This window comes from Trifolium pratense, linkage group LG5 (assembly GCF_020283565.1).
Source record: "Trifolium pratense cultivar HEN17-A07 linkage group LG5, ARS_RC_1.1, whole genome shotgun sequence".
In the NCBI taxonomy this organism is placed as follows: Eukaryota; Viridiplantae; Streptophyta; class Magnoliopsida; order Fabales; family Fabaceae; genus Trifolium; species Trifolium pratense.
Genome location: NC_060063.1, coordinates 56,254,925 through 56,282,427, shown reverse-complemented (window position 1 = coordinate 56,282,427; position 27,503 = coordinate 56,254,925). Strand labels below are relative to the sequence as shown.

Below are 27,503 nucleotides of genomic sequence, written 5' to 3'. Positions count from 1 at the left end.
ATGAATACCAGCAGCACGGTTCTAACTGCCCAAGTATCAACAATGGTATGTAGAAGAGCTATCATACTTCAGAATTGTTTATACTTCTTGATGTGTCTGGGATGCTAAAATTGTAGGGCGTGGTCAACATCTGCTAGTGCCATAGTGATATGTTCCTTATCATATGCCCACCAAACAAAGCCGTCTCAAGATCAAATTTCAAATGATTACAAAGAGAAAGATTAGTGATTCAAAGAATTAAATCAAAGTTATTAATATTATAGCTGAAAGGCTGCCATTTCATCCATTTATGCAGCCATGAGAATCATCGATTGAACAACCATCCACAATATTGTACATAAATTAGTTAGCATATAGTCTAGCCATCCATAAGATATTGTACAACACTGTTCAACAGTAGCAGACCCAACGAGCCAAGTTCTCCATGGTTCTGCAGAGTTTTCCAAGCTCACAAGTACATTCCTAACTGAAGGTATTTTGTTTTGCCTGGGCAAATACAGCTACAGTCTTGGTGCCTGTATACATACATGTATATACAACGAAGACGATCTAATTGAAGTGCATAAGATCTATGCTGACTAGCTATCAATGTTTCCTTTCCCATTTCCCTTCACGCCTGTTTTCTCTGTCTCTACGTTCACCTAGTTGTTGCCTTGACTTGCTTCCCCTTGAACTATGTCTTTGGGACCCATACCCACCTGACTGGCCATCAAATGCTGATGCCAATTCTGGATCTCCAATGCTGCCGGTATCACCCGAATCCTTGCTTCCATCAATATTCTCTTCATATATGCTGCCACCATCATCCTGTCGGTCACGTGACTGTAAGATAGTTGGCATCTGGCCTGAAAATGTCCGTGAGCCAGAAAGAACTATAGTTGGTGAGGCTGCCATTGATGAATTGGTTGACGGGATTTCAGACTGTAAGCTTCCAGGGCCAACTCTAGCACTCCCTTCATTACCAGATCTCCCATTATCTCTTTCCCGAAATCTATCCCTAGGTCGACTACATGATAAGAAACCCACAAAACCGTGTAAAACAAAAATAAAATCAATCATTTCCAAGAGAATTTGAAAGAAAAAAAAAATTGTAACCCGAACATCTAGAGCAAGGATAACTTTTCTTAATAAATTTATAAAAGAATGAAAGCTTACCTATTGTGAGTGGAGGAAGGAAAGTCACGCCGAGATGGCCGAATTCCTGATTCTGCTTGCTCTATTTCACGCTGAAGTTCCCTCTGCATATAAATGAAGAGGTATCATTTCAAAAGCCGTGAAACAGAAAGACTATTTCTCAAAGCTTTTAAGGGAAAAAAATAGTGTAACTACATTATCTACTTAAAGATGATGCATTTTCTACTTTGGCTACGCACTTTGATGAAAGAAGGTAGAAATAAATATATATCATAAAGAAACCTCCTGGATGTAGCAGAGGTCAGAGAGTATGGAATACATAATTAAAAGTGTCATTGCAGGAATGTCATATCCTCTTTAGCATTATTTGTCAATTGGAAAACCCAAGCGCACATATAGATTAAATATAAGACCTGACTATAGTTTATAATATAATTTATAAAGAGTGGCACCCCTCACCGATTTTGTAAGGTTGAGTTAGACCCAATATAAAAACCTAATAGGTCAAGCCATGGCAGCACTGTCAATGTAAATTTATTGAGTTAAACCTAATAGTTAAGTAGACCATTCTTTCTATTCTCTATTGAGTTAAAGAGACGTGCAATGTCAATGTAAATTTATTTTGCACTAACAACCAATAAGAACTCACCGCTGTCACTTCATACAAACAATTTTAAAATATATTTAAAGGAGTGTGATACCTGTGTTTGTCTCTCTTTCTCAATATCAAGATTGTGACGCAGTTCCCTTGTTTTAGCACGCTCTATTTCTAATAACTTTTGTCTTTCCATCTCTTTCTCCATTTCAGTCACTCTCTCCCTATTTATTTTTTGGACAATGCTCAGTTTGCCAGTACAAAAAATAAATACAACATGAAACAAGCAGCAAAACCCTCAACAAGGAGCTAATACCTATCAAGTTCTTGCAGAATTTCTGCTTCCCGTAAAGCTGCTTCTTCCAAATATTTTTGACGGTCATGTCTTATAAGTAGTTTCTTTTGCCTACGGGCTAGGATATCTTCTTTAAGTTTGGACTTTTCTCTGATAACAACACAATAAACAAGTTTTCAATCACTTCACACGTACAGACTTACAAATTATCTAAGTATATGAAGGAAACAATTAGCATTCTCTTCCAGGTGGAAACGGGGAAATTTAAAATCACTTACAGGGTACGAATGCACTCTCTGATCTGCTGAAGCCTTGAAACATCCTTTCCGCTGACTGTAAGTTCAAATTTTATAAAATAGGTAAAGTGGAAGAGTGGTGGGGGATTCTCACGAGCTAAAGAGTTGTAAAACGATTCCATATGACCCCAAAAATCTGTGTGAAAACTTTTGCCTTAGTTATAAAACACTTAGTTTGCGAGCAGAAAGAACTTACAGGGTAAACTTGTAATTTGATTCCGATCTTTGGAATCCTCCACTTGTCCTGGTAATGCACGTTCCTTCTGTATAATGTCTAGTTCCAACTCAGCCTCCTCTAGCTCCTAGAAAATATTCAAATATGTGTAACTAATCTGATTAGATTTTAAAACAATAAATTGTTAGGGTTAATGACCTCGCATACCATATCATCTTGGTTAGTTTTTGTAGAGAATACATCAAAGTATGAGTGAACCGCCTTTAAGTTGCCAAGGACCTAATGCAAATCAATGATGTTAAAAAAGATGAAATCAAATGTCAAAGAAAATTTGACAATGAAGACCAAGCAAAATGTATGACAAGTGAAAACTAGTAATGTTTCACGGGATGATATATGAAATGAACCAAATTAATCTTGTTCATGACAATAGACACATTCATGATTAGCCAAAGCTTACAGTAACTGAAGTTCCAACAAATATTGGCAATTTATAAAATGTGAAACTTTCTAATTAAAGTAAAGAAGACAAGTGATATCAATTTTGTTGAACTTTAGCAAGCATACGAACTGCAAATACAAGCAGGCAAAAACATATCATAATCAACACAATGAAAAGAAGTGTGTCTATTCACTTGGGAGTCTACATTCTTAGGTAGGGCTCAAAGATTGCAAGTCAATAAATTAATCCGAAGCCATACACCAACATAAGTTCACGTGACCTGATGTTGGCATCAGACACAAAATAGAGCTATTAGATCACAAATATGGTGCATGTATAAAACACCGGACTTCAACGCAAACAAAATTTGGATTTCCACAAATTTGAAATGATGATGTGATAGTTTTAAGTATATTACCTGGAGCACAGATTCACGTGTGCTAGCAAAATCTGGATCATACTGCTTTGAAGAATTTGAATGAAGTACTTCTTTCAGGGCCTTACAAAAGCATAATTTAGGAATTTGTTATGGGACAAGATAGAACAGCAAAAAAATACTAATATGTACTTTATCTTAATTGGTACGAGTGAGACTAGTTTCATTTTAAAAGATACCTCTTTGGTCTCATCTCCGTCTTTCAATCTACATAGAACTTGACAAGTCCTCTTCTCGAGGTCTCCAAGCTTGCCATCTAGAAAAGAAACAGAAACCAAATTTTTAAAGTTAAAAGCATGCAGAACACAATCCAAAATTATAATATGCCCATTTCATACAGATGTGACAAGGATGAAGATGTATACCATATTTTGTTGATGCTAGAGTTTCAACATTTTCCCATACATTTTGAGGGATCAAAGAAATATCTTCGGGTGGTGAGCAAAGACAGGCATAAGCAATAAGTGCTAATGAAAGTTGAAGGATAGAACCATCATGTGAAGGTTGTGCATTATGCAAACAACAAATGCTATCAGCTGCCACAAGAAGAGATTGTATATGATGGCGCTCGGCAAATGGTATATAATTTGAAAGAAGAGCCATTGCATGAACCCTTATTTGTAATGTTGTATCAGATGATGCCAGCACAACAACCTCATCCCAAGTATTTGAAACCAGCTGAGATAATACATAATCGGGAATAGATAAAACTAACTTATTTGGAACAAAGTCTGTGCAAATTCTAGAATTTATCAGTTCTCTTTCACCATTCATACACTGGCCAAGAAGTCTTCCCAGATGTTTAACTGCTATGATACGTTGTTCAGGTTCTGCATGTCCCAGGAATGTACAAAATAGATCTGTGAGAGGAATCTCACTTTCTCGACTGTTATAGATGCCTCTGGCAGTTAAATAAGACAGCCATTTATCACTCCGCAAACGCCATGAGATTTTCGGTGCATTGCAGGCAACTTTCTTTATGGCCGAACATATAATGCCTACCACATTATCCAGGGAAAAGCTATAGGGTATTCCAAGTAGACAATCGAGCATCAAACAAGAAACTTCCCAGCAACTGCTTTCTTGGAGGACGGTGATCAGTTCAGAGAGGCCTTGAACACCAATTCTCCAATGAAGAGACAACAGGTCAGATGATTTGGTCAGTGAAGAATCTTGATCATCATCTTCACATTTATGAAATTTTTGAGAAATTGATGTCAAACATTTTGAGAAGACAAAACACTCTGCTGATGATATTGTCAGTTTTCTGCTTATCTGATGATGGAGATTCCAACAGCGCTCAATAGCTGGAGTAAGCTCAGATATGAGAACCTCTATGTCTTTAGAAAACCCTTCTAAATCTTCAGAAGGTAAATGACAATGATCATCATCAGCTGCAGAATTGTTATGTTCTACATTATGCACATCATTCTCAAATGAATGGTGACAAATATCGCTAAGAAACCAGGGATTTGTTAAGTTATCATCAGAAAGCCCACCAACACTCACACCAGGAAAAGGGGGCAACCGAAGAGGAATAACACCAAATGCTGTTAATGCATTAACTAATAGTAGTTTGCAATTATCCATAACACATTGAAATGCACTGATATAATCATAGAGAGAAGTTGTTGGCTCTGAATCAGCAAAGTTCACCAAACTTAATAAAGACTGCAAAAAGTCCCTTCTATATTGAATAGATAAGTCAGGGAAAATTGAAGCCAAAATAAAAATACCCAGTGCTACATTGTACTCTTTATCTTCAGGAAGTTTGATATCATTCTTCTGTTTGATTTTACTGAGAAGAACATTAAAGCATAATTCCTCGAAGTTCAGACAGGAATCACCTTCCAATAACCTTTCATCACGAGAGACCTTGGACAAAGAATAAGAAATAATTGGCTTCAAGAAACGCAACACAGATTCAAGAAATGGCACATCACAGTATGAAGAACTTGAAAGTGACACAAGCACATGCACCAATTTAGGTGTCTCAGGAACCATGGCTTCCATGTGCTCAGCTATAATAGCTTCAAGTATATAAAGGATTATTGTTCTGGCATTCTTCGCATTATAACCTTTCAAATTATCACTGCCAATTGAAGAAGTGAAAGAAAATGGCCATGAACACAGTTCAGAAAGCCAACACAAAACATCAGGCACAAGAGTGGAAGATACAGATCTTAGCTGCAAACCAACAGCCTCTAAAATGGCTTCTCCAAATGATTCAAATTTCCCTTTCATATTTGGAATGAACTTCCAGAGTTCAGGGTAGACTGCAGAAAAAGATTGTTCTTCATGATATTGGTTACCTCGCTCAAATTCTTTCTTTGTTGAGGAACTATGTTCAACCCGTGAATCTTCAATTTTAACCTCTTCATACTTTTTATCGATCACATTATCAACAACAGCAAGATCATCAGCAAAAATGGAAAGTAAATATGTCAGCTGAGACAGATCAGATGCAAGAAAACTTTGGTCTTTCATATATTGTTTGGCATTACGAGATACTGCCATCCACCCCAGAAATCGAACCAAAGGGTACACAGAACAAGAAAAATGAGAAATTCTCTGCATCCATGCTGAAGGGGGAATTAAGTTTCCACCGAGATAACTATTTTGGATGCTAGTTCCAAAATTTTCCTCTTCACCTCCATTACTTGAAGCAATAACCAATTGTTGTAAAAGTAACCAACGTCGCTCTACCCCGTTTGTTCTTTCTTGTGCCAAATTCAAATTACCTTCCTTCGGCTCATGATGAAAAGATGCCAGCATCTTGTTCAAGTCTTCAGCATATTTTAAAATGATATCAATCACACTTTCTGGAGGGCAAAATAGTTTAGTGCCAGTATGCAAAAAATACACAAGGCTTTGCAGGAGAATTTCATGCATTGAAATTTGGTCTCTCTGCAAACGTTGGATCAAAAAGTTACAGAGTAGAGCTTGATTTTGTCGAACTAAGGTTAAAGCATCTGCATGTTGCTCATCATGAGAAGAAATCTTGATAACCTGTTCATCAAAACCTTCAGCACAATAAGGACCACCTTCACCATCAGATACTCTTAAATGATACTTCCTATCCAACTCTGCAGCCTCAAGCAGAATGTGAAAAACAAGTTTATCTCTTTTTCTCTCTAAATGTGCTATTGTTTCTAGGTTAGGTTTATTTTTTCCAAAAGCCCCTTTTGCATTCACATTAGTATGAGAGTGCACAGTTTTACCTTCCTTTGTGTTCAAAAGGTCTGTAAGTTTTGAAGAGGCTCCAATAGTCAACATAAAATAAGGGTTTACATGACATTCTGCTGCCAACAGAAAAGCATCAATTGCGGCATCATGGGCTTCAACAGTGACGTCATTCTGAGAATGCAAATCTAAAGCCAAGCGTCTAAACTCAGAAGCACGAAGCTCACAATCTTGATAGTTTATAAGTTGAAAGTAATCTGCCTGCAGGTTGAAGTATTCAAAACCAAGGCCGGAATCTATGACAACATTAGAAAGAAAACGATGGGTGGAATGTTTATCAATCACATGTTTCGATTCCATTCTCATATCCCCAGCGTTAGAAACAGAGCTATTATGGTTAGGAACATAAGAACTGTTTCTCAATGAAATGCCCTGCAACTCTGGTGGAGCAAAAAGTAGATTACGGTCTTCAATAAAATCAGATCTTCCTGCTGTTTCTGGTACCTCCATTTTGCCATCAGACTCATCATGACCATTGAACTTGGAAAAAGAACTTCCACCATTAACCCCAGAGGAAAGAGGTGACACAGATGCAGTTTCATGTTCAGTTGGTCTTAAAACAGATTTGCAAAGATCAACATCAGGCGGCAGTAACATGTGTGGTTCCAGTATCGAGAGAAGCACACTACAGACAAAAGTAAAAGTGTAAAACAACGAAATAAATTTAACTAGTATCTGTCCAAATGCATTTTGTTTTGGCATCGAATGTTTAACTAAATTATGATTCATTCCCAAACTAGTTAGAAAGTGAAAGATCAACAACATATATCAAGTACTTCATTAAATATATAAATGAAAGAATAAACTGCAAAGTGATCCCAAAGAATAAATAATTTGCCTCAGACACATGACACCATGCATTACCTAGGAGCCACCGACCCATTTCTCCATTCTGATTCCAAAGAAGGCAGAACAGCTGGCTTTTGTACTGCAGCCCGAATGATATTTAGAGAAATCATGCAATTGTGCTCTTGCTGCTCTGGAAATGAAGAAGATAGATCTCCGAAAGCTATTTTGCTTTTTGATACAGCAATAGCAGGATCAAGAAAAGGCTCCAGCATCTCCACAAGAAAGAGGATTCTGTGTTTAACTTCCTGTGAAGGCACAATACAAAGAATCTAAATTATTTGACTGACTTCTTTGTGTGTTTGGAAAAGAAATTGATCTCCTTGCACAAATGAAGATCTCAATCAATTGATCTCCTTAAACTTGGACAGCGGGATAGTGTGTAGCAGAATGGCTGTTATTTGAATTATTATTGTATTCATGCTATGTTCTTTATCCCCGCATCTTTATTGAGTCATCTCAATCTTCACTCACTGAACACCAATCTCAAACTTTCTCAAACAAAGTCTTTAAAGAAGAAATTTGTTTTGAAGATATTAATCAATAATTAGATAATTGGGATATTCCAGAAATATCCCCAAAAGAGTTATACAAACCAGATGGATCTTTCTAGATTCTTCAACAAAATTGATTATGTAATTAGAACTGTAGAACAAAGAATTAAACTAAAATATCATGAAGAAACTCATCTACTCTCTCCAAAAAGTATAAGAAAACACAAAAAAAAGTATAACTACTTACACAATCTTAGAAGAGGCTCTCTGGACGTAGCAGTACTCCTCTGTTAAGTCCACGATTCTCTTTTAAGAAGGGTAAAATCCAGCCTAAATCACGACCAATCTTTTTTTAATTGTTTTCCAGACCTAACTGTAACTTGTGTGTGCGTGTGTATATATTAAATAATTATACTTAATACTCCCTCCGTTCCTTTTTATAAGGAATACTTTGAAAAAATTACACAGACCAAGAAAACACATTTTACCTAGTTATTTTCATTTAATACTCTTATAAATTTAAATGTATTCCATGTATACCCTTATTTAATTACTCTTAATTCAACCAACTTACTTATTTTTAATATTCTCTCATAATAAATAAGGGCATAAGTGAAATTAAACATTTAAAACATTTGAAAATTGGTCAAAGTTTCTTATAAAAAGGACCATTTTTTTTTTCTCAAAGTGTTCCTTATAAAAAGGACCGGAGTGAGTACCAAATATATCTAAATATTTTATGCTATATTACAATATATATATATAGACACCACACACACACACTGAATGTTCATTTAATGAGATTTAATTATGTTGTCTTTGACTTGATTATAAATTTTGCTATTATTTTTTTTGTAAAAATTATATTTTTTTTCAGATTCTTATTATGCTATTTTATTATTGGTTTATTACTACTACTATTTATTCTAAAAGAATAAGTGGTCTAAAGCCCAACTTGTTTGATAGTGCTCTTTAATTTAAGTAATATTTATTCTGTAGTGGGCCTCAAGGGCCCAAAAGTTGTCTTTTACTCTCTAAATTTAGCTTGAAAACATGAGTGGTAGCAAATGCAGAAAACGCACACAAGCAGCTGCCATGCCACACAAAACATAATAAGCCCTACACTACAAGCAGATTTGGCCGGAAAACAAAGATATTTGCAAGTGGAAAGTTTAAATTTGGCCATCAACAGTGACAAATCCTTTCTTTCATCAATTTTTTCATCCTCTCCTCCAGTGCAAGACTGATCCCACTTATAAACACATTTTCATGCCTTATCTCATCCAATGTGAGACTCTTAACAGTAACTAACATATGGGTTATCTAACAGTACCCCCCGGAAACTCTAATTTTGAAAACAACACATCAATATTACATAGAAAAGGAAGAGAAAAAGCAGTAATTATTATACTCGTGGAGTAAGTTAAGTACCTTATATTTTCCCAATATGTCATCCACATGCCCAGAAAGAGCTAGCACAATATACTTCAAGGCAGCACGAGCACGAATGAGCGAATTGTGAGCATCCTGATAGACATGGCAGAATCAAGAATAATAAGCAACTAGGTCTGTTAAAAAAAAAAAGCAACTAGGAAAAAATTTGAACAAACAGATCATTCAACAAACACACAACGCAAGGGAAGTGTGTAGTCCACAAAGATCAATGTCTGAAAGTTACATACTGTCAATACACGAGCAATATGTTCAAATATGTAGAGCATAAATAGTGTCTAAATGTAGTGTATATAAGCTAACCACGATCATGTAAGTATAGTAACAAGAACAATTGTGATATTCTTATGCTCCCTACCCAATTTATTCTAATGCCCTTGTGATATAAAGTGGCAAGTACTCACGAACATTGATTCAAGGAGTTGTCAAGCTACATTGGACAACGCCTTAGGTGCGGGGATAAATTTTCATTTCATTAGAGAATTTTTTTTATCTAGAGACATCACCACTCTGCCCATTCAAATGACCAATATACTCCAACTTGAGAGGGTGATAGGAAGCATGTGAATAGCATCTAGGTTCATTGCAAACATACTAAGTCATGTATTTAAGGTACTTAAAATACTAGTTATATTTGTATTTATTTACTTTTCATCTATATAATTTTCTCTATGTCATGGAGCTTAACACATGGATTCACCATTTCTCTCTTTTCGCTCTTGTTCAATACAAAATATGAGCATGAGAAACAAACTAACCTGGATTATGCCCAAAAGATCCTCCAAAAGTTCCAGAGCAAGATCAACCTATTCAAAATAAACTCGTAGATGAGGAATCAGACAATGTTTGAATAATAACTGATGACTATACACAAGTTTATTCATGCCAACCTGCTTTCTAAGTCAATTTAGATTTAAAAGAACTTCATGTAAACATATAAGTAGCCAGTTGTTAAAAGCAAAATTTATATTTGCATGTACTTAAGAAAGAAGCAAAACTCAACTAGCAGTCCAGTAACTTCGTCTTATTAATTTTAATATATATTTAGTTAGAGAAAAACAAACCCTTAAGACGAAGAGTATTAATTAGAAAGGAAAAAAAAAAGACGAAGAGTATTAATTAGAAAGGAAAAAAAAAAGACGAAGAGCATTAAGCAAAAGGAACTTGCAGAATATGGGATAATACTTTGGGCCCCAGCATGTATGCTTCAAACCCAAATGGAAACCCAACATATAATCTTATATAATCTTATCCATTACCAGCTGCTAAGCTAAAAAGAAACCATTCTGATAAAATGAGCATTGCAATCCTACAGTCCTACCAAAACCATATAGTATCTTAGTTTTCATGTCACCATCATAAGTTACCCTTCTCACAAAACCATTAAAACAGTTACCAAAATATGTCCAATGATCAATAGCACACCTAACATTCAGCATGAGGCTGAACAATGTATTTCACAAGGAAAAACCAGCAGAAAATATATGAATGACGAGTAACTTATTCTAAATAAGCACCAAATAAAACATGCAAGAAACTTAAACACGATTCAGAAAGAGCAAACACTGAACCAGGTTTTGGTATTATAATATGGTGATGGTGATAACCTTGACAAAAACGTAATAATACACAAAAATCATCAGGGCTGAAACATCTATGAAATATCCAAAAAAATATGTGGAATCTGTTTCTAGCATACCTTTGCAATCACTTGAGTAATCCATGGTGCTAGTACACCAGAACATAAATCAATCAGCACACAAGCAGCCCTAGCCTACAAAAATTTTATAGCCAAATCAGCTGCAAACCCAAGATAAATTATTTTATGTAGAACCAAAAAAATTCAGAGTGATACTTTTAGCAACCATTTCCCCTCAACATTATATGCAGTATCATTGATATCAATTTATTCTATTTACATTACCTTTCGGGTCTCATTTACTCCATTTGTGTGTCTTCTAATTCAAATAAAATGAGTTGATTCCATGACCCTTCTAGAGTTTTATTCTATACATATTATTTTTGAATTTCTAGATCGTACATTGAATAGCCTTCTTCTACATCTTTTTTTGAATAAGCTAAATTATCTCACTCAAATTGGCACCAGAGAGAATCGAACCTGAGACCTTAAGGAGGAGCATACTCCCAGTCCCAGATCCCAAGTCAATACCACCAGACCAACCCAAGTGGGTTTCCTTCTTTTACATCTTGAAAAAACAATTTGCAAGCCTAAAGCTCTCTCCTAGGTAAGCCTATTATTTGTAAAGTGGGCCTTGCAATAATCAATATATAAATTATTTTTATCCAAAGAAAAGAAAGAAAAACTCAGAATAAACACAATGTGCAGGTTCACTGGCTAATCTAGTGTGGTATTTGTGAAAAACCCATGCTTCATATTCTAGCATTGTTCTGATTTGGGTTAAGATTAGGTGAATGGTTCAATATGGTGTAGAACAAATTTTGAGAATTTTAGCGGTCTTTGTTCGTCTTATGCAAAGACTTGGTTATTAATATATTTGCCGTTCAAAAAAAAAAACAAATTTTGAAAACATATGCATAAAAGGATGTGAATTATATCTATCATCGTAATGATTTTCTTCCTTTATCTATAGAAATTTTCCAACCTCTAAACAAATGCATAATTGTAATAAAACCGACCTTAAGCGCCAGTAGGTAACTACGTTGCAGCTTGCAATAACTGACATGGTTTAAAGGGGGTCAAAAATAGAACGAAAGTGAAATGATAGTTTATAACATTGACATATTTAGTCTGCTGACTCGGATTGGCTTCATAAAGTTCAAATCAGAATTTGAGACCTAACCATTATTCCATTTACTTGTCCATATCTGACTCCACTGGCTCTATTCTGCAGGCTCTGAATCTGCTGTGGATTGCTTAGCAGTATCAGTTTGCAATATGTTTGATGCTTCTGCTCCATTTTGAGCTGTTTGAAATTATCTACTTGTATCATGTTTATCTGTATATCCTTGTTTCTTACTAAAGTTTTCGCTATTTCAAACAGCTCGAAATGGAGCAGAAGCATTGAGCATATTGCATACTGATGCTACTAAGCAATTCAGAACAAATTCAGAGCCTGCAGAATAAACAGAGCCAGTGGAGCCATATATGGACAAGTAAATGCAATAATGGTCAGCTCTCAAATTCTGATTTGAACTTTATGAAGTTGATCCGAGTCAGCGGACTAAATATGGCAATGTTATAAACTATCATTTCATTTTCCTTCAATTTTCCTATTTTTCACCCCCTTTAGAACATATTACTTATCGCAAGTCGCAACATAGTTACCTACTGACAAGACAATATACAATTATGCAGATTACTAATCAAGCTTAACACAACATACAAGAAATAAGTTAACATTCCAGTATAAAATGAAGTAGATGGTTGACTAACGTGAGATGGTGAATACGAAGATAGATAACCAGCACAAGCGTGAAGAAGGGAGCGATAGGTAGCTGATGTTGCAGTAGCAACAATCTGCACACATGAAACATAAGCAGGAAAATCATGTTTGATGACACCAAAAGGAACACGTTATAAACTTCCAGTCAGATTTGTCTATGAAAGCATTTTAAATTTAACCTGAGATAAGGCCTGTTGTACAATAGGTTGATTCCACTGAGAAAACGAGTCATCCACAACATCAAAAGAATTGCTCAACAATGGGCGTAAAGCTATCAAAAGTCCAACAGAGAAAAAACCAAACATCAAATAATGTGGTTTTAATAAAAGAAATAATAGCAGCAATGCAATTTTATGGATCAAAAAAGAAGATCCTGATATTTGTTCCTTCATGTAAAATAAAAATTTATAGGAAAATAATAAAATTCCCTGAGTAAGAACTACATTGTTTGAACAAGATACCAAATGAATGGAACTAACAACTATCATTTTCTTAATAAGAGTTGGGATGGACAATTCAATTACAAAAATCTCAGTATTTCATAATGATACACAAAGTGGCTTCATTATGCTGAGACCCTGTTGCTAAACCCAGGAGCAACTTAGTAGTAAAACTCAACCTGGCAGCAGAGCTTGTACAAGCGGCAGCGCAGCCCAAAATTCCGAAATTCTCTCAGCCATCTTGCTGCAAAGAACAGGCTGTAAACTGCAGATTGTTAAACAATGTACATAAAAGACTGCAAATTTTGAAAATAAAATTGACACAAGGGAATTATATAACATTTGATTGTAATGAACCTGAGCTGCACAGGAATAAAGAACATGTAAGATCCCTTCTTCCACTGCCCCAATATCTAGTACATTAAGATAGCTACAATCCCAGTGCTCATCTTGCATTTTGAACTCCTCGCCAAATAGGTTTGTGTAATCTACTAAAGTGCAAGGACTAGGAAGTTCCGATTTTGATTTCTCCTCGAAAGGGGCAATAAGTTCATTTTGAGGGTATGATACATCTTTCTCAGGGTCAGGATCAATGATTTTCTGCATGATTCTAGATGCCTGGAGTAAAGGAAAAGTGCAAAGTAAAACCCATCAGCAAGAAGAGGCTGAGCTGAGCACAGATTGTCAGATACAAAAATAAGATAGATATTTCCTGAGTAAATTAAAATTTAAAAGGCTAAAAAAGAGAGAGATAAATACCATCCGACAAACAGAGCCCAGATCAGAATCCTTGTAAGCCTTTCTCAGCAACATAAAAATTGTATCTGGCCGTAAAACCATGGAACGATATGCAGACAAATTGAAAGATGATGCACTTCGTGATCTTCTTGGCTGTATTTTAAGAAAAATATTTGAGTGAAGACGTGATTCATACAGGCAGAAAGACAAAATAATACATACAGAAAAAGCTAAGTAATAAAAAGCAAATAGAAACATGGTAGGAAGGATAGATTCTAATAGCATCTTAGAATTTGGAATTTTAGGCCTAATTCAATCACAAAAATTGGCACGAGATGCGAGGATTGCCCAAGCCTTATCAGGACTACTTTGGCCATATCTCTAGTAGATGTGGATTGTGGAATCTCAACAAGATTAACATGAATAATTTGATGTTGTTTTCAATACTTTTGGTGAAATAAGATTTTCACAGACCTTGGAACTGCCATTTTATGGTTTTGTCAATAGGGCGAGGTCTCTGTCAGTGTCCAGTGTTTGCAACAAATTGGTGGTTGGAGAGAAATGCACACCACTTCAGTTGGATAAAGTGGCATTCTTAACTTATATAAGGTGGTTACTGATTAGCAAGTTGCTATTTCAAATAGGCTTATTTGTCAGGTGCATTGGGAGAATGGTAAGCATTCCTCCAATTTGATGGGTTCCTTCTTTCTTTGTTTTTTGGTGATTCCTTTAGGAGAATATCACATCCCCTTCTCGAATATTTTCTTTCTTTCTCCTCTCTAACTAAATTTATTTTCTTATCAAGGAAAAATAAAATTGGAAATTGAAAGGTCAAAAAAGCAAAATTAATACAGACTGTAAATGCATTTCAGTATTCAATGTGAACACCAAACATTCAAATGCCATAGTGAGACACATAAAATAGTTTATCAGAGAAATACAAGGCTGTGGAAGCTACCTCAAAGTTAGAGGAAACAGTTAAGGCTGGTGACAGTTGATTACTTCTATAGACTTCGGAGTCAGTGATACTGCCTGGATGCTTTGAAGTTGTCCTGTAATTACACAAATAGTTTGTAATAAAGCAAATAGGAATAGCAAAATACTCAATGCACACCAAAACACTAATTGGATTTGTAATTCAGGAGCTTCAGTTTGTTTGAATGGCGAAAAAAATGTGGAAGAGAGAAATACGAAAGAGAGAAATAAAAGAGAAGGAAAATAGAAGAGAAATTGAAGATAAACTCTAAGTTGTTTCAATGATGTATACTTCCAATGTTTGTTTACGGAGGAGTGAAAGAAAGTACAATATTTTCCACATCTAAACAATGACCACAAATCAAGTTTAAAACTCACAAAAACAAAGAGAACACGAATCAAACCTATACTCATCTCATGTTTGTATACAACAGAATATTTCATTGCTAAAAGTAATAAACATACATGTCATTATTCAAAAACATACATATCATTAGTCGAGAATAGCAAACCAATATCAGGAATTATTAACAAAGTAAATCCAAACAAAATAAAACTTCCCACCAGTGACAAATTATTGGATCATAAAGAGGATATAAAAAGCAAACAAACCTTGCATTCGCCACATGAAGAATAGGATAATAAGGACCCGCTAGCATGGCAAGAAACCGTAGGTTAGATTCAGGATTATCTGGAAAGCTTGCAAGATCTGTCTGCAGTTTTATATACAATGCTGAATGGAATAAAAAAACGGAAAGCCAAAAAGAAAGGTAGAATTATGAATAAAGTAACTAAAGTACATTCTACTATTGTTTACCTCAAGTTGTGGGAGAAATACTAGCAACCGATTTGTCAAGTCTTGCAGCAACTACAAACAAAACATCAGAAAGGAAACCCAAATAATAATATGAGAAGAAATAAATTACATTATAAGCACGTTGATGACAGCTAAATGTAATCAACCTGGAGATGCATATCATGAGGATCCTGTTTATGAGATAGAATGTGTGGTAGCAAATAATTAACAACTGGTTGAAATTCAGCTTCAAGACCAGCCACAGAAACTCCTATTAGCTGCAAGAGAAGATGGTAATAAACTTTCAGCAATAACAAATGAAAGCATCTGTAACACCTTTTTTGTTGAAAGAAATTGTATTAGAAATAAATAGAGAAAACTAAAAAATGGAGGATAGGGAATAGTTGGAATAGATAAAAAGAACTAAAACAAAAGCATAGAAATAAAAGTCTGTAAGAGTTAAGTAAAAATAAATAGTCTATTCTGTTATATCAGTGTATCCATTGTTCAGAGCAGTGCCACCTGGCAGCTCTTTTATTCTTATCTGATTAGGAGTTAGTTGCAGAAGGGTGTATGTTAACCCAGAGTGTGAAGGATAAGAATCCTATATATACACCTGTAATCATTTCTTTTCAATCAATGGAATCAAATCATTCTTCAGAATATTCTAGAATGAAATTCTGTTGCAAATTCCTTTTCTCTAGAAAGGTATCAGAGTAGAACAACAGAGCTGTCATATAAAACTAAACAATGTAAAAGAGCTGTAAAAGATCAGAACAACAGAAGACTCATTTCAAGTGCTTTGGAGGAGCAAACAATCCAAAATTTTGTCGATACGAATTTCATGAGAAGTTTTATCATGTGCACTGTTTCTAGTTGTGAGGCAGGATATAGTACAAGGCATTTTCAATAAAATGATCAATGAACTTTAGGTGTGCGTTGATTCAAAGGAATTTAAAGTGCAGCATTGATTTGCTTCAAATGTGATGGCACTTTGTTGTAGAGTCTCTCTCAGCCCAACTATCTTCTTTTTATCATTTTTTTAAATTGAATTTTTATGTAAAAAAGTAATAGAAGTTTCACAAAGAGAAAGTACTCGCGCGAACAGAAAGTATAACAAGATAAGAGCCATTTACCCATAAATACACTTGCCTTACTAGCTTCCTACATTACTACATGTATCTTTCAAGAATCTACTCAAAGTTTCCAAATTAATTGAAAATTAAACAAGACTTTAATTGATAATGTACGCACGAGAAAAGGAGTGCAAATCAATTTAGCAAGCTAGGAAGTTCATTCCAGACCAAGAAAAAAGTGGGTTTTAGTCAAGTGAGTTTGGTGTTTACAAAATATTACTTCTTTTGGAAAATGCTATGGCACTTCCTCATAGAATTCTCTGCCCAATGGCATCAAGCATATTTTAACGGTTAACACCAGACTGAGTGGTGGGGTTACAATCTGACCATTACCCCCATCTCACTCAAGCCTCATAAAATCCATTTGTCAAGAATATGTCTCTTTTACACGATTGAATTCACTGAAGTTAGGAAATTGGTCCCACATTAGATTCTGGGAGGATCTTTTTGTAAGAGTTAGAGAGATTCCATTTTAGATACTTTCCTCAACTATGTCTGTTTGCTTCACTCCAGAATAAAATTTTCAATGAGACCAAAATGGATTAGAACAATACTAGACTCCATTTGGATGATATTTTGGCTGTTCAAAATCAATTATGTGAAGAGTAGACTTGATTTTAACATAAGTTAAACTAATCTAACCTTACATTAACCATAGGATTTGACTTCAGAACAATAACAAATGATGAAGAGTAAACATGAAAAAGAAATAAGAGTATACCTGAACAAAGAAGATAGCGATGGGATTTCCACGCAAACAAGATATTCTCACATATTGACATGGAGTGTAATTTGTAGGGTAGATCATGTCACGTCTGGGTGCTTCACAACGTGGGCGAACTTTTTGAAATGTCTCTGGCTGGCATGCAAATAAGAACCATGCACCACAATATTATAGAATGAATAATTAAAAGCACAAACAGGCCATATCCAATTGAAAAGGAAGAAAATATAATCAACAGTGCATCATTCGCAAAAAAAAGTAATTGCTGGAACACAAATTGACATTTATAACGAATCTTTATTAAAAACTATAGAGAAATTACTCAACACTGTGTAGTGTGTAGATAATAAAATAGCATCCACATCAAGTGTAATTATTTTTCACAATCAATTATTTACTACTCTTTATTTAATAAGCATAACTTAATTACATTAAACATCATAAATGGCCTGTCTGTCAAGAAAGAATTCAACAAACGTGCATCCTTTTGACAATATCACGAGTCAGTAAAACAACAAGAGCCTATACCACAAGTATTCAGAAACCCCGCATAAAAAACAATGATCAGACTTATTACTTACTGAGAAGATTGCACATACCAAAGTTTCAACCATAATAGAAACATCAAAAATTTAATTGTAATCATTTATTCTATCCACCATTACCGGCCAAGACCACAATTTTTGTTTGTAGAAGATATGATGTCAAAAAAGGGTGACATTGACACATCAAAAAAGATTAGTTTAATAAAACTTGTGCATTAGGAGTTACATACTGACATTCTGACACTGTACCATTCTGTGTGGTACCCCCTACATTGAATCGTCTGATTATATATAACGTTACAACATTCGCTCAACAATAATCAATCATAAAACTCCACTTTATAAAGAATTGACGGGCGGCAAAAAATTGGGTTCAAAAAATAGTTGACAGTTGATTGAGACACTTAACAGAAACTTTATATATCTAGAAACTAGACGTGAGAATAAGAGTATCAATTGCCAATGATAATTAGTTCAACAAACTTTCAGCCACTAACCTTGTACCGCAAGCCCACTGCAATTTCCCATTCGAGCACAGACTTGTTATAAATCCGTATATGCGACAACAAGCAAGGCTCCTACAACAAGAAAACAACACTAATTAAACTCAAGTACGCAAAAACACATAAACAATCACTAATTAATCATATTAATCCTACACAGTACAATAAATTACTTTCAACTCCACCACACTATGTTGTTGACACTTGCAAAAAACCTATAGTTCTCTATCAGTTTATTAAAATTCAATTCAGCATAATAGCATATCAAAGTAAATCCAACCTTCTCAACTTCACCACTCTATCAACTATAATTCAAGTAAAAAAAAGTTATATTCTATAAAATCTATTCAAAATACTCTCAATTTATTAAAATCTGATCATCATAATTTATTAAAAAGGAGTATATCATATCACATCAAATTCAACCTTCTCAACTTCACCACCCTATCCACACTTGCAAACTCACTATAATTAAAGTGAAAATGATACATTCCATAAGATCCAATCAGAATACTCTCTCTCAATTAATTTAAATTTTAAGTACTTAACTATAATATTTCAGCATAATATCATATCATATACTATATTAATACCACACTAAATTCATCGTTCTCAACTTCATCAATCCATCAACAGTTACAAAAAAACCTAAAATCACTTATCCAGAAACTCCATTAAGTTAAATCAAAAGCAATTAATCAACAAAATTTCAGCACGAACACTCAAACACGAATTGAATAACCTAAGAACTAATTTCAACAATTCAAAAAAATAACCGAAAGGAAGAAAGGAACAAACTCACATTGAGTTGGAGTAGAATCCATTCCTTAGTATTAGTAGCGGTGGACCAGTGAGAACGGAGGTCGGAGTCGAGAACGTTAAGAGCCTTTTGCGACGGAGATTCTCTAGACATAGCTTTGACCTTGAATTGAAGCGGTTTCACGCGAGGTTCTAACTCAACCTCCATTTTCGTTCTTCTTTTCGTGTTAGTGTTAATTGATCAATGAATGAACTAAACTACACAGTCCCTTTTATATTACTCACCCCTCCGCAACCAAGTAGTAGTAGTTGTAGACTAGAAATGAAACGAAACTAGGCTAGATAGTAGATCCCACGACCAAGGATTATTTAGTAAATACATAAATTTCAATTTTATTTTATTCTTTTGGTCAAATATTTTCATTTTCATTTTTGTTATTTAGTAAATACTTTTTTTTTTGTCAAATTTTTCAATTTTCTACTATTAGTGGTATTTCATTTTATTTTTTTGTAAAGCTTTTAATTGATTTCAAAAAATTTTGATCAAATAACAAATGTAGAATTATGAATACAAATTTTGCTTTTTTTACTTTCGACCAAAATTAAATTTTACGGTATTATTTAGATAAGAAAAAGGATATTGTATCTTTATCAAATAATAAAAAAAAAAGATATTTTATCTGATACTGAATAAAATATAACTTCCGAATATGTGTGGTGGTGTAATTGAAGACAGAGGTAAAAAAAAAAATATAGAAGTTTGTATATAATGTTGATGTCAAATTTTGTTTTTGTAAACATTTTCATTTACTACTATATTCGGCTATTATTCTTTTTGTTATCGTGTTATAATAAGTACATCGTTTATATAAGTACCAAATTTTTACCGTTACAATTTTTTCCATAAGAATTAGTTGTGGATCAAACTTCTGACAACATATTTAAAAGACTTTTTTTTTACAAACATGTTTAAAAGGCTTAAAATCATTATTATTTAGACCAATTCATTATTAATATTATTCGAATATGGGAATGAATTATCTTTATTGTTTATCACTCATATTCTTAAATCACCACAATTAAATTATTTTCCTCCATATGTACCAAAAAAAATTATTTTCCTCAATTTACAAATGCATCCACCATCACACACAATTTAAAACTAGGGGTGTACATGGGCCGAATTGTGTTGGGTTTTGCCAAAACCAAAATCTGAACCACATAAGGTACTCCGGATTGGGTCGAGCAAAATAACCATCCATTTTAACATTGAGCCAGATTGGTCACGTAAGGTAAAGTTTCCACATGCCTCCCATGAAACCTTGATCCTTACCGACATGTTTCCACATTCCTCCCATTAAGGTACTTGGGAGAAATGTCGCATCGTAAAAGGATGTGTTTTCTTCACTAAGTTGTAATTTGAAATTACCATGTTCTCCTCCACAATTCTGGAAATTTTTTTGCGTAAAGTCGGACATTTCTACCCGCTACTTTGGACAAAATGATACATATGCTAGGAGATATCCATCATGAGTAGCAATGAAGACGATACAAGAATCCGGCAACTGTACCCATCCTCTTCCACTCCGGTCCACCCAGTTCATAGGGAATTGACAAAACAACACAGCAAAACACAAGACAAATAACATTTAAATTATTGCACAAAATTTGTCTTGTACATGTTTGATGGACAAAAAGTTATTTTGATATTTTAGACAATTCGTTAGAAGACAAAAAATTGTCTCATGATTCAGTGGAAGACAAAAAATTCAATTTTTAATCGGCCCCTAATCCCCAATAGTCCTAGAAATAAGTTCCAATCTCTTATTTTTTTTTAGCACATCAAACTCGCTGAATGTCTCGCTTAAAAACGACAATGTGTTGAGCGTTTTAAATATTTTTAAGTACCCGATTATGATGGAACATGGTTCATATTAAAATTCGTTTGCAAGCTCTTCTTTCCTTCATGATTCGAACATTCATCAACCACTCTGTAGAAATCTAACTCCTTCCTAATAATTCGTTTGTAAGATCATAAATTTATTATGTTTTACAATCTTTTCACTTCCATGTGTGAATAAAGAGAATTTTCCTGATGAATATGACTATTGGAGTGAAGCAATTTCATCATAAAATTGTCCATGTTGGATATAGAGGATGCTGCTCAATAGTACATCAATATTGGAACAATTTCTAAGCTACGTACATCATGTCACTCAATTTCATGCATTAATTTGTTAGCACGCCAAATATTTATATATATTCATTTTTTTAAGTCCATAAATCTTGCATCCAATCCAATATCTATTCCCTCGTGTTTCAATTTGATTAATTAGTTGCGTCAAAAAAAAAATTTGATTAATTAGTTAACACATGCATGTTTTCAAAACTTATTTATTTATTTTTTTATAATAATTGAATAACTTATTTCTATAATTGTGTCGTCATAATTCCTAAGTAAAATATAAAAGATATCTATATGGAATATAATATTTTTTTAAAAAAAAAATTGACAGTATAAAAAATATTTACATAAAATATATATATTAAATATAAAAGATATTAACCTATTCTAATACAAACTATATCTTTCTTCACATATACACAAAACCTTTTTATTTTATGTTTTCTTAATTTTACAAATCAAATTTCTTCATCAAGGCCTTGTGTGTGTGTGTCTTAATTTTTTTCTTTAACTTGATTACAAAACCCCTTTTTTTGGTAAGGTTTTTTCCTACCCTTCCCACCCTTTTCAATGGCACAACTAAGGCCAAATAATCTCACTTTTATACTTATGCATGTTTTAGCACTCTTTATGATCTTCACATCTAAATTGGCCATTGCTATTGGTGAAACTCTAAATATTGAAAATTTTGGGGCCAACCCTAATGGGGAAACTGACTCAACAAATGCAATCCTTACTACGTGGGCTAGAGCATGTAGCTCAACAACACCAACCACAATTTATGTGCCAAAAGGAAAGTTCTTAGTTAGTGATAGTGTAGTGTTTAAGGGTAGTTGCAATAACAATGATATCACGGTTAATATTGATGGTACATTATTAGCAAATTCTAATTATGATGTTATTGGAAAAGAAGAGAGTTGGTTGCTTTTTGAAGATGTTGATGGAGTTTCAATTATTGGTAATGGTTTTCTTGATGGTCAAGGCACAAGTTTGTGGGATTGTAAGAGATCTGGTGAGAGTTGTCCAATGGGTGCTACGGTATGTTACATTCTTTTTTTTCTTTTTAATCTTAATCCACACCGATTGTTAAGAGAATGACTTTTAACTATAATTCAAACTCGAGATCTCTCTAATAGTTTACTCTAATTGAAACATATGAACAAATTGATATTGATCGTTTGGTTATTCGATAAAATTGTCAATTAATTTTCTTGTGTTTTTCATTTAGAATTTTATGGATTTAAAATAGAGCAATATTGGTAATACAATCTTTGTTAAGAATAAGATACTCTAAAGTTCCAATAACCATTTAAATATTTTAACTAAACCCATAATATTTGCGTATTCGTTTTGATACTCTTTATAAAATTGAGCAAGATTTAGGTAGATCTTTTTTGCGTAAAAAAAAAGGTAGATCAATTTTGATTTATTTGGTAGAATTATTTTTAAAGTGATTAAATCATGAAAGTTGTATAATTTTTTTTTTTTTTGAGTAGATATGAATTTTATTTAGTAATAGTATCTTATATTCCTCTTAAAATTTGTCTATATATTTTTATACCAAAAAAAAAATTGTCTTTTAGTAACCTTTAGTTGGACTTAATATTTTGGAATGACTGTCATAAGTGGTAAATATTTAGACCCCTTAACTATTTGATCCTACGGTCGGTGTGTACGGAAAAACATTTGTCGGAAGAAATTATCTCTGAAATGGATGTTAGTTACCTTCAAGGGAATTAGTCTGTGCAAAAAGCGTGCGGAGATACCTAATATACTAAAAAAAATTAATTGGAATGACTTGGATTTGATGTATTAATTATATATTTTCCTCTTTTTCATATAAGTATGCGGCAATAACTTTTCTAACATTTGTTTAGTACTTATTTGAAAACAAATTTACCAAATTACTAGTATAATTTAAAGTTTAGCTCTTAATTTTGATGTCATTTTTTTTTTTTTTATGTAATTACAGAACTTAAGATTTAGAAATTCCAACAACATAGTTATCAATGGGATAACCTCATTGAATAGTCAAATGTTTCACATAGTGATAGACAAATGCAATAATGTCAAAATACAAGAGGTTAAGATATCAGCTGCAGGAGATAGTCCAAACACAGATGGTATTCATGTTGAATTATCATCAAGTGTCAACATTCTCAATTCCAATATAGCAACAGGTGATGATTGCATCTCAATAGGGCCTGGAACAACAAATTTATGGATAGAAGACATTGTTTGTGGTCCTGGTCATGGAATTAGGTAATAATTTGTATGAGATTTATTTTTGTCATTCTATCAATTTCTGGCACGTTATAAAAATGAATTTTTTGAAAAATATCGTCCGTACGTTATAAATATAGGGTGTTTATGGGTGTGGGGTGTGCGAAAAAATAAATAGGATGACAAAAGTAAATCTCAATTTGCATTAACAAATAATTAGAAACAATTTTTTTTAATTTTTTTTAAATTTTTTCTAGTAGTGTGTGTTATTGTTTAACATTGGTCCAATATTTTGTGGTGCAGTGTTGGAAGTTTGGGGAAGGAATTTGAAGAGCTTGGTGTGGAACACGTGACAGTTAAAACAGTGAAATTTATCGGAACAACCAATGGTGTACGAATTAAGTCTTGGGGGAAACCTAGCAATGGATTTGCAAGAAACATCCTTTTCCAACATGTTACTATGGTTAATGTTCAAACTCCTATTTTGATCGACCAAAATTATTGTCCTGCTCGAAAGGATTGTCCCAATCAGGTGAGTATTTTAAAAGAAATTTTGTATTCAAGTTAAGGATTTCAATTTATGTATATATGTAAGCTAGGATCCCTACTAGTACATAAATCTATGGAGATCGAGCTAAAGGCAATTTAGGAGGTGGGAATCTGTGGCGAGCTCACGTTGATTAAAAAAGTGGAGGTTGAACACTTTGTAAGTGAGATGACTCATAAACTTAATGCCTTATGGTTTTGGGTAAAAGTGTGATGTCCAACTCACTTGTATGATTGTTCTGAGCCCAATTGAATCATACCCCACTGCCCCCTTGTGACCCAACAATGATATCAGAGCCGATGGTTAGACGAACCAGCTCTTTGTATCGAAATTTGAAAGTCTTCCCGACAAAGGTGGTCAGGCGGCATGTCCCGTAATGCTTTAAGATTTTAGGTAAACGTGTGGTGTCCAACTCACTTGTATGGTTGTTCTAAGCTCAATGTGGATGATCCCCGTTGTACCCTCGTGACCCAACAACTTTGGGATGAAGGCAAGAAGAAAAACTCCTTATAGTGAAAAATAGGGACAGGCGTAGAAGCATTTTGGGTGGTGCGAACCGTGTGGATCCGTTGGGATGAGGGAACATGTGTGTGTATTTTAGGTGGTGGAAATAAAAACCTAGAGAGTACTCTTTGCCCCGTTGACATTAATAAAATAACACAACTTTTTATATATTTATTTAAATATATCATTTAAAGTTTAACCTAATTGAATTATTATTTAATTTTCTATTGATACAAACAAGCAGGCTTCAGGGATTAAAATTAGCAACATTATGTACCAAAATATTCATGGAACTTCAGCAACAGAGGTAGGAGTTAAATTTGATTGCAGTCCAACAAATCCATGCACTGGAATATGCTTAGAAGATGTGATGCTTACATATGAAAACCAACATGGTGAACCATTATCATTATATAACAATGCATTAGTTCAATCCAACAATTGTGTAGTTCAACCTGAACCTGGTGAACCCACCACTAGTGGAGTGAAGCACAATCAACCATGTATAAGTAAACATACTTTTTTGGTTTTGATTTTCCTAATTTTATATTCATTCATGTAATTGTAATCTATTTTAGACATCTATTTTTTTTTTTTTGAACAAGCCATATATTAGACATCTATGCGTGCTGCTCGCGAATTTCGCCTTGAAGATCAGGTCATTCAATTCCTAACAAGTTTGATTAATGTTGCTTATGATTCAAGAAAATCACAAGATCGTGGCAAAGGTCATGCATCGTCTTTTAATGGACATGGCAAGAAAGATTGTTACTGCACTTATTGCAACAGGCGAGGTCACACAATAGACACATGAATTCCCACCTAACTATGGCAAAAAACAAATTTCACTCCCCATAATTTTAAGGAAATTTTGTTTCCAACATACAATCCAAACAAATTATGGGACAGTTCGCCCTCTAGGTAAAATGACGACTCAGATCAATATATATGAAATGATATTTTGATATTTTCTATTTTTTTATTTTTTATATCTATTAACGATGTGCGCGCAAAATTGGCATAGTTTCTGCAATCTGCAGGTTACAGAGCGAACAAGTCTGTGCTCGCTGACTAAACAATGAATCGGTTTGTAAGTTTGCAGTCAAGCCAGCGAACACGTTTTTTTATAGAAAAATAACAGGAAATTAGCATTTGAATATGATTAGCTTTATTGATTTTCTCGATTTGTGCATGTCATCTTTGCGCAAGGGCCATGCTATATGAATAACTTTATTGATTTTCATTACAACCAAAATCAAAAATTACATTGCAACAATATTTAAACAGAAAAAGTACATCAAAAAACCCTCCGGGGGTAAAATGAAATCGGGGAGAATTTCTATAGGTTAGTCATATATCGTTCCTAATTTGGCCACAAAAATTCCCTCATTGATTACCATATTACTCCCAACTATGGTGACTAAAGAACATCGGCATGAGTGATATGATTAACCTTCGACGGACTATGGAGCCGTTTACAAACGAAACAATGAACAAATAACACAAGAAAAACTGAAAAGAAAAATAAAAATGCAACAAATGATTGATTGAAGCTATGTCACACTCACACATGACCAATCACATTTGACCACGTGTCAATTACATTTAACTGCATGAAGTTTTTTTATTGTCGCAGTTTCGCCATCTAGAATGTGAACTCATGGTTGCAGTTTTTTTATTGTCGCAGTTTCACCAACCAATATGGTTGCAAACTGTTTTTTTAAGCACTCGCTAACTAACTAGTGAAGGGTAAAATTGGAAAGTCGCGCTGCGCGTGAGAAACTTGGGGGCCAAGCTTATATCCCTCTGTCAATTTAGGCAGTATATATATTTCTTGATTCAATTTTTGGTTTTAGTGTTGTCATTGCTTTTAATTGTTGATTTTTTTTTTGAGCAATCGTTCATTGGTTTCTAAAGGTATTATTTTCATTTTTTAATATTCTTCTACTTCATAATTCCAATATTCTGTTCTGTCCTGATTGAATATTACGTGATGGAATATCTGGATTAGGTTTAAAACCTTAATCCGAGATTCCTTGGTAGTAGGTTTGGTTTTAATTTTACAATTCTGAGTTAACTTTATGTGTGTGAGAGAGTGAAAGATAGAGAAACTTTGCTTTCTTATATACATAGTTGCATGTTCCTCATTTTATGTATCACATGCATTTTTCGGATTAGGCATGTCCCGGTGTCGAACACACGTCGGTGTTTGACACTTGACATGACAGCGATACTTATAATTACATTGAATTGTGTTATTTTCTCAAATTATTATTGGTGTAGGCACGTCTGTGTCGTATCCGGTGTCTGTGTCCGTCCTTCATAAATTATTATTATTGATAATTATCATACAATCATTAAATTTGTCTTTTTAATTTGTCATGCTCTCTTTTTAATTTGTCCATTGGAGTGATAATTATCATACAATCATTAAATTTGTCTTTTTAATGTGAAAGTTCGTTAATCATATAGTCATAATCAAAAGTTCGATATGTCTACCTAAACTACTTGATTGTACAATTTTCTTAGTTTCAGTTCCCAAAGTTAGGGTTAGTACCCATTCGGTACTTGAATCAATTCACACACAAACATATA

The 27,503-nt window shown here is 33.9% G+C and overlaps 2 protein-coding genes across 4 annotated transcripts; one reads left to right on the top strand and one right to left on the bottom strand.

The window, feature by feature from the left end:
* Positions 1-228: 228 nt before the first annotated feature.
* LOC123882956 lies at positions 229-19,793 on the bottom strand. Of its 3 annotated transcripts, XM_045931616.1 has the most exons (26): positions 19,493-19,793; positions 18,685-18,765; positions 17,640-17,777; positions 15,950-16,060; positions 15,804-15,854; positions 15,599-15,699; positions 14,970-15,063; positions 14,033-14,164; positions 13,631-13,891; positions 13,453-13,531; positions 13,013-13,104; positions 12,824-12,907; positions 11,108-11,182; positions 10,167-10,214; positions 9,388-9,483; positions 7,481-7,710; positions 3,739-7,241; positions 3,553-3,629; positions 3,356-3,436; positions 2,703-2,774; positions 2,517-2,622; positions 2,303-2,357; positions 2,046-2,174; positions 1,836-1,953; positions 1,156-1,238; positions 229-1,006 (listed from the first exon to the last, which is right to left on the bottom strand). In XM_045931616.1, the coding sequence occupies exons 1-26, from the start codon at positions 19,655-19,657 to the stop codon at positions 586-588; spliced, it is 6,483 nt and encodes a 2,160-aa protein (XP_045787572.1). In that variant the 5' UTR covers positions 19,658-19,793; the 3' UTR covers positions 229-585. The 3 variants fall into 3 exon arrangements, with proteins under 3 accessions (XP_045787572.1, XP_045787571.1, XP_045787573.1); XM_045931615.1 differs by having other exon boundaries at positions 13,453-13,891; positions 19,493-19,771; XM_045931617.1 differs by lacking the exons at positions 14,033-14,164; positions 14,970-15,063; positions 15,599-15,699; ... (3 more) ...; positions 18,685-18,765; positions 19,493-19,793 and having other exon boundaries at positions 13,453-13,538; positions 13,631-13,791.
* A 2,426-nt stretch (positions 19,794-22,219) lies between these two features.
* LOC123886948 (polygalacturonase-like) lies at positions 22,220-25,722 on the top strand. The gene is made up of 5 exons (XM_045936213.1): positions 22,220-22,672; positions 23,607-23,896; positions 24,161-24,389; positions 25,153-25,434; positions 25,525-25,722. The coding sequence occupies exons 1-5, from the start codon at positions 22,244-22,246 to the stop codon at positions 25,720-25,722; spliced, it is 1,428 nt and encodes a 475-aa protein (XP_045792169.1). The 5' UTR covers positions 22,220-22,243.
* The last annotated feature ends 1,781 nt before the right edge of the window (positions 25,723-27,503 follow it).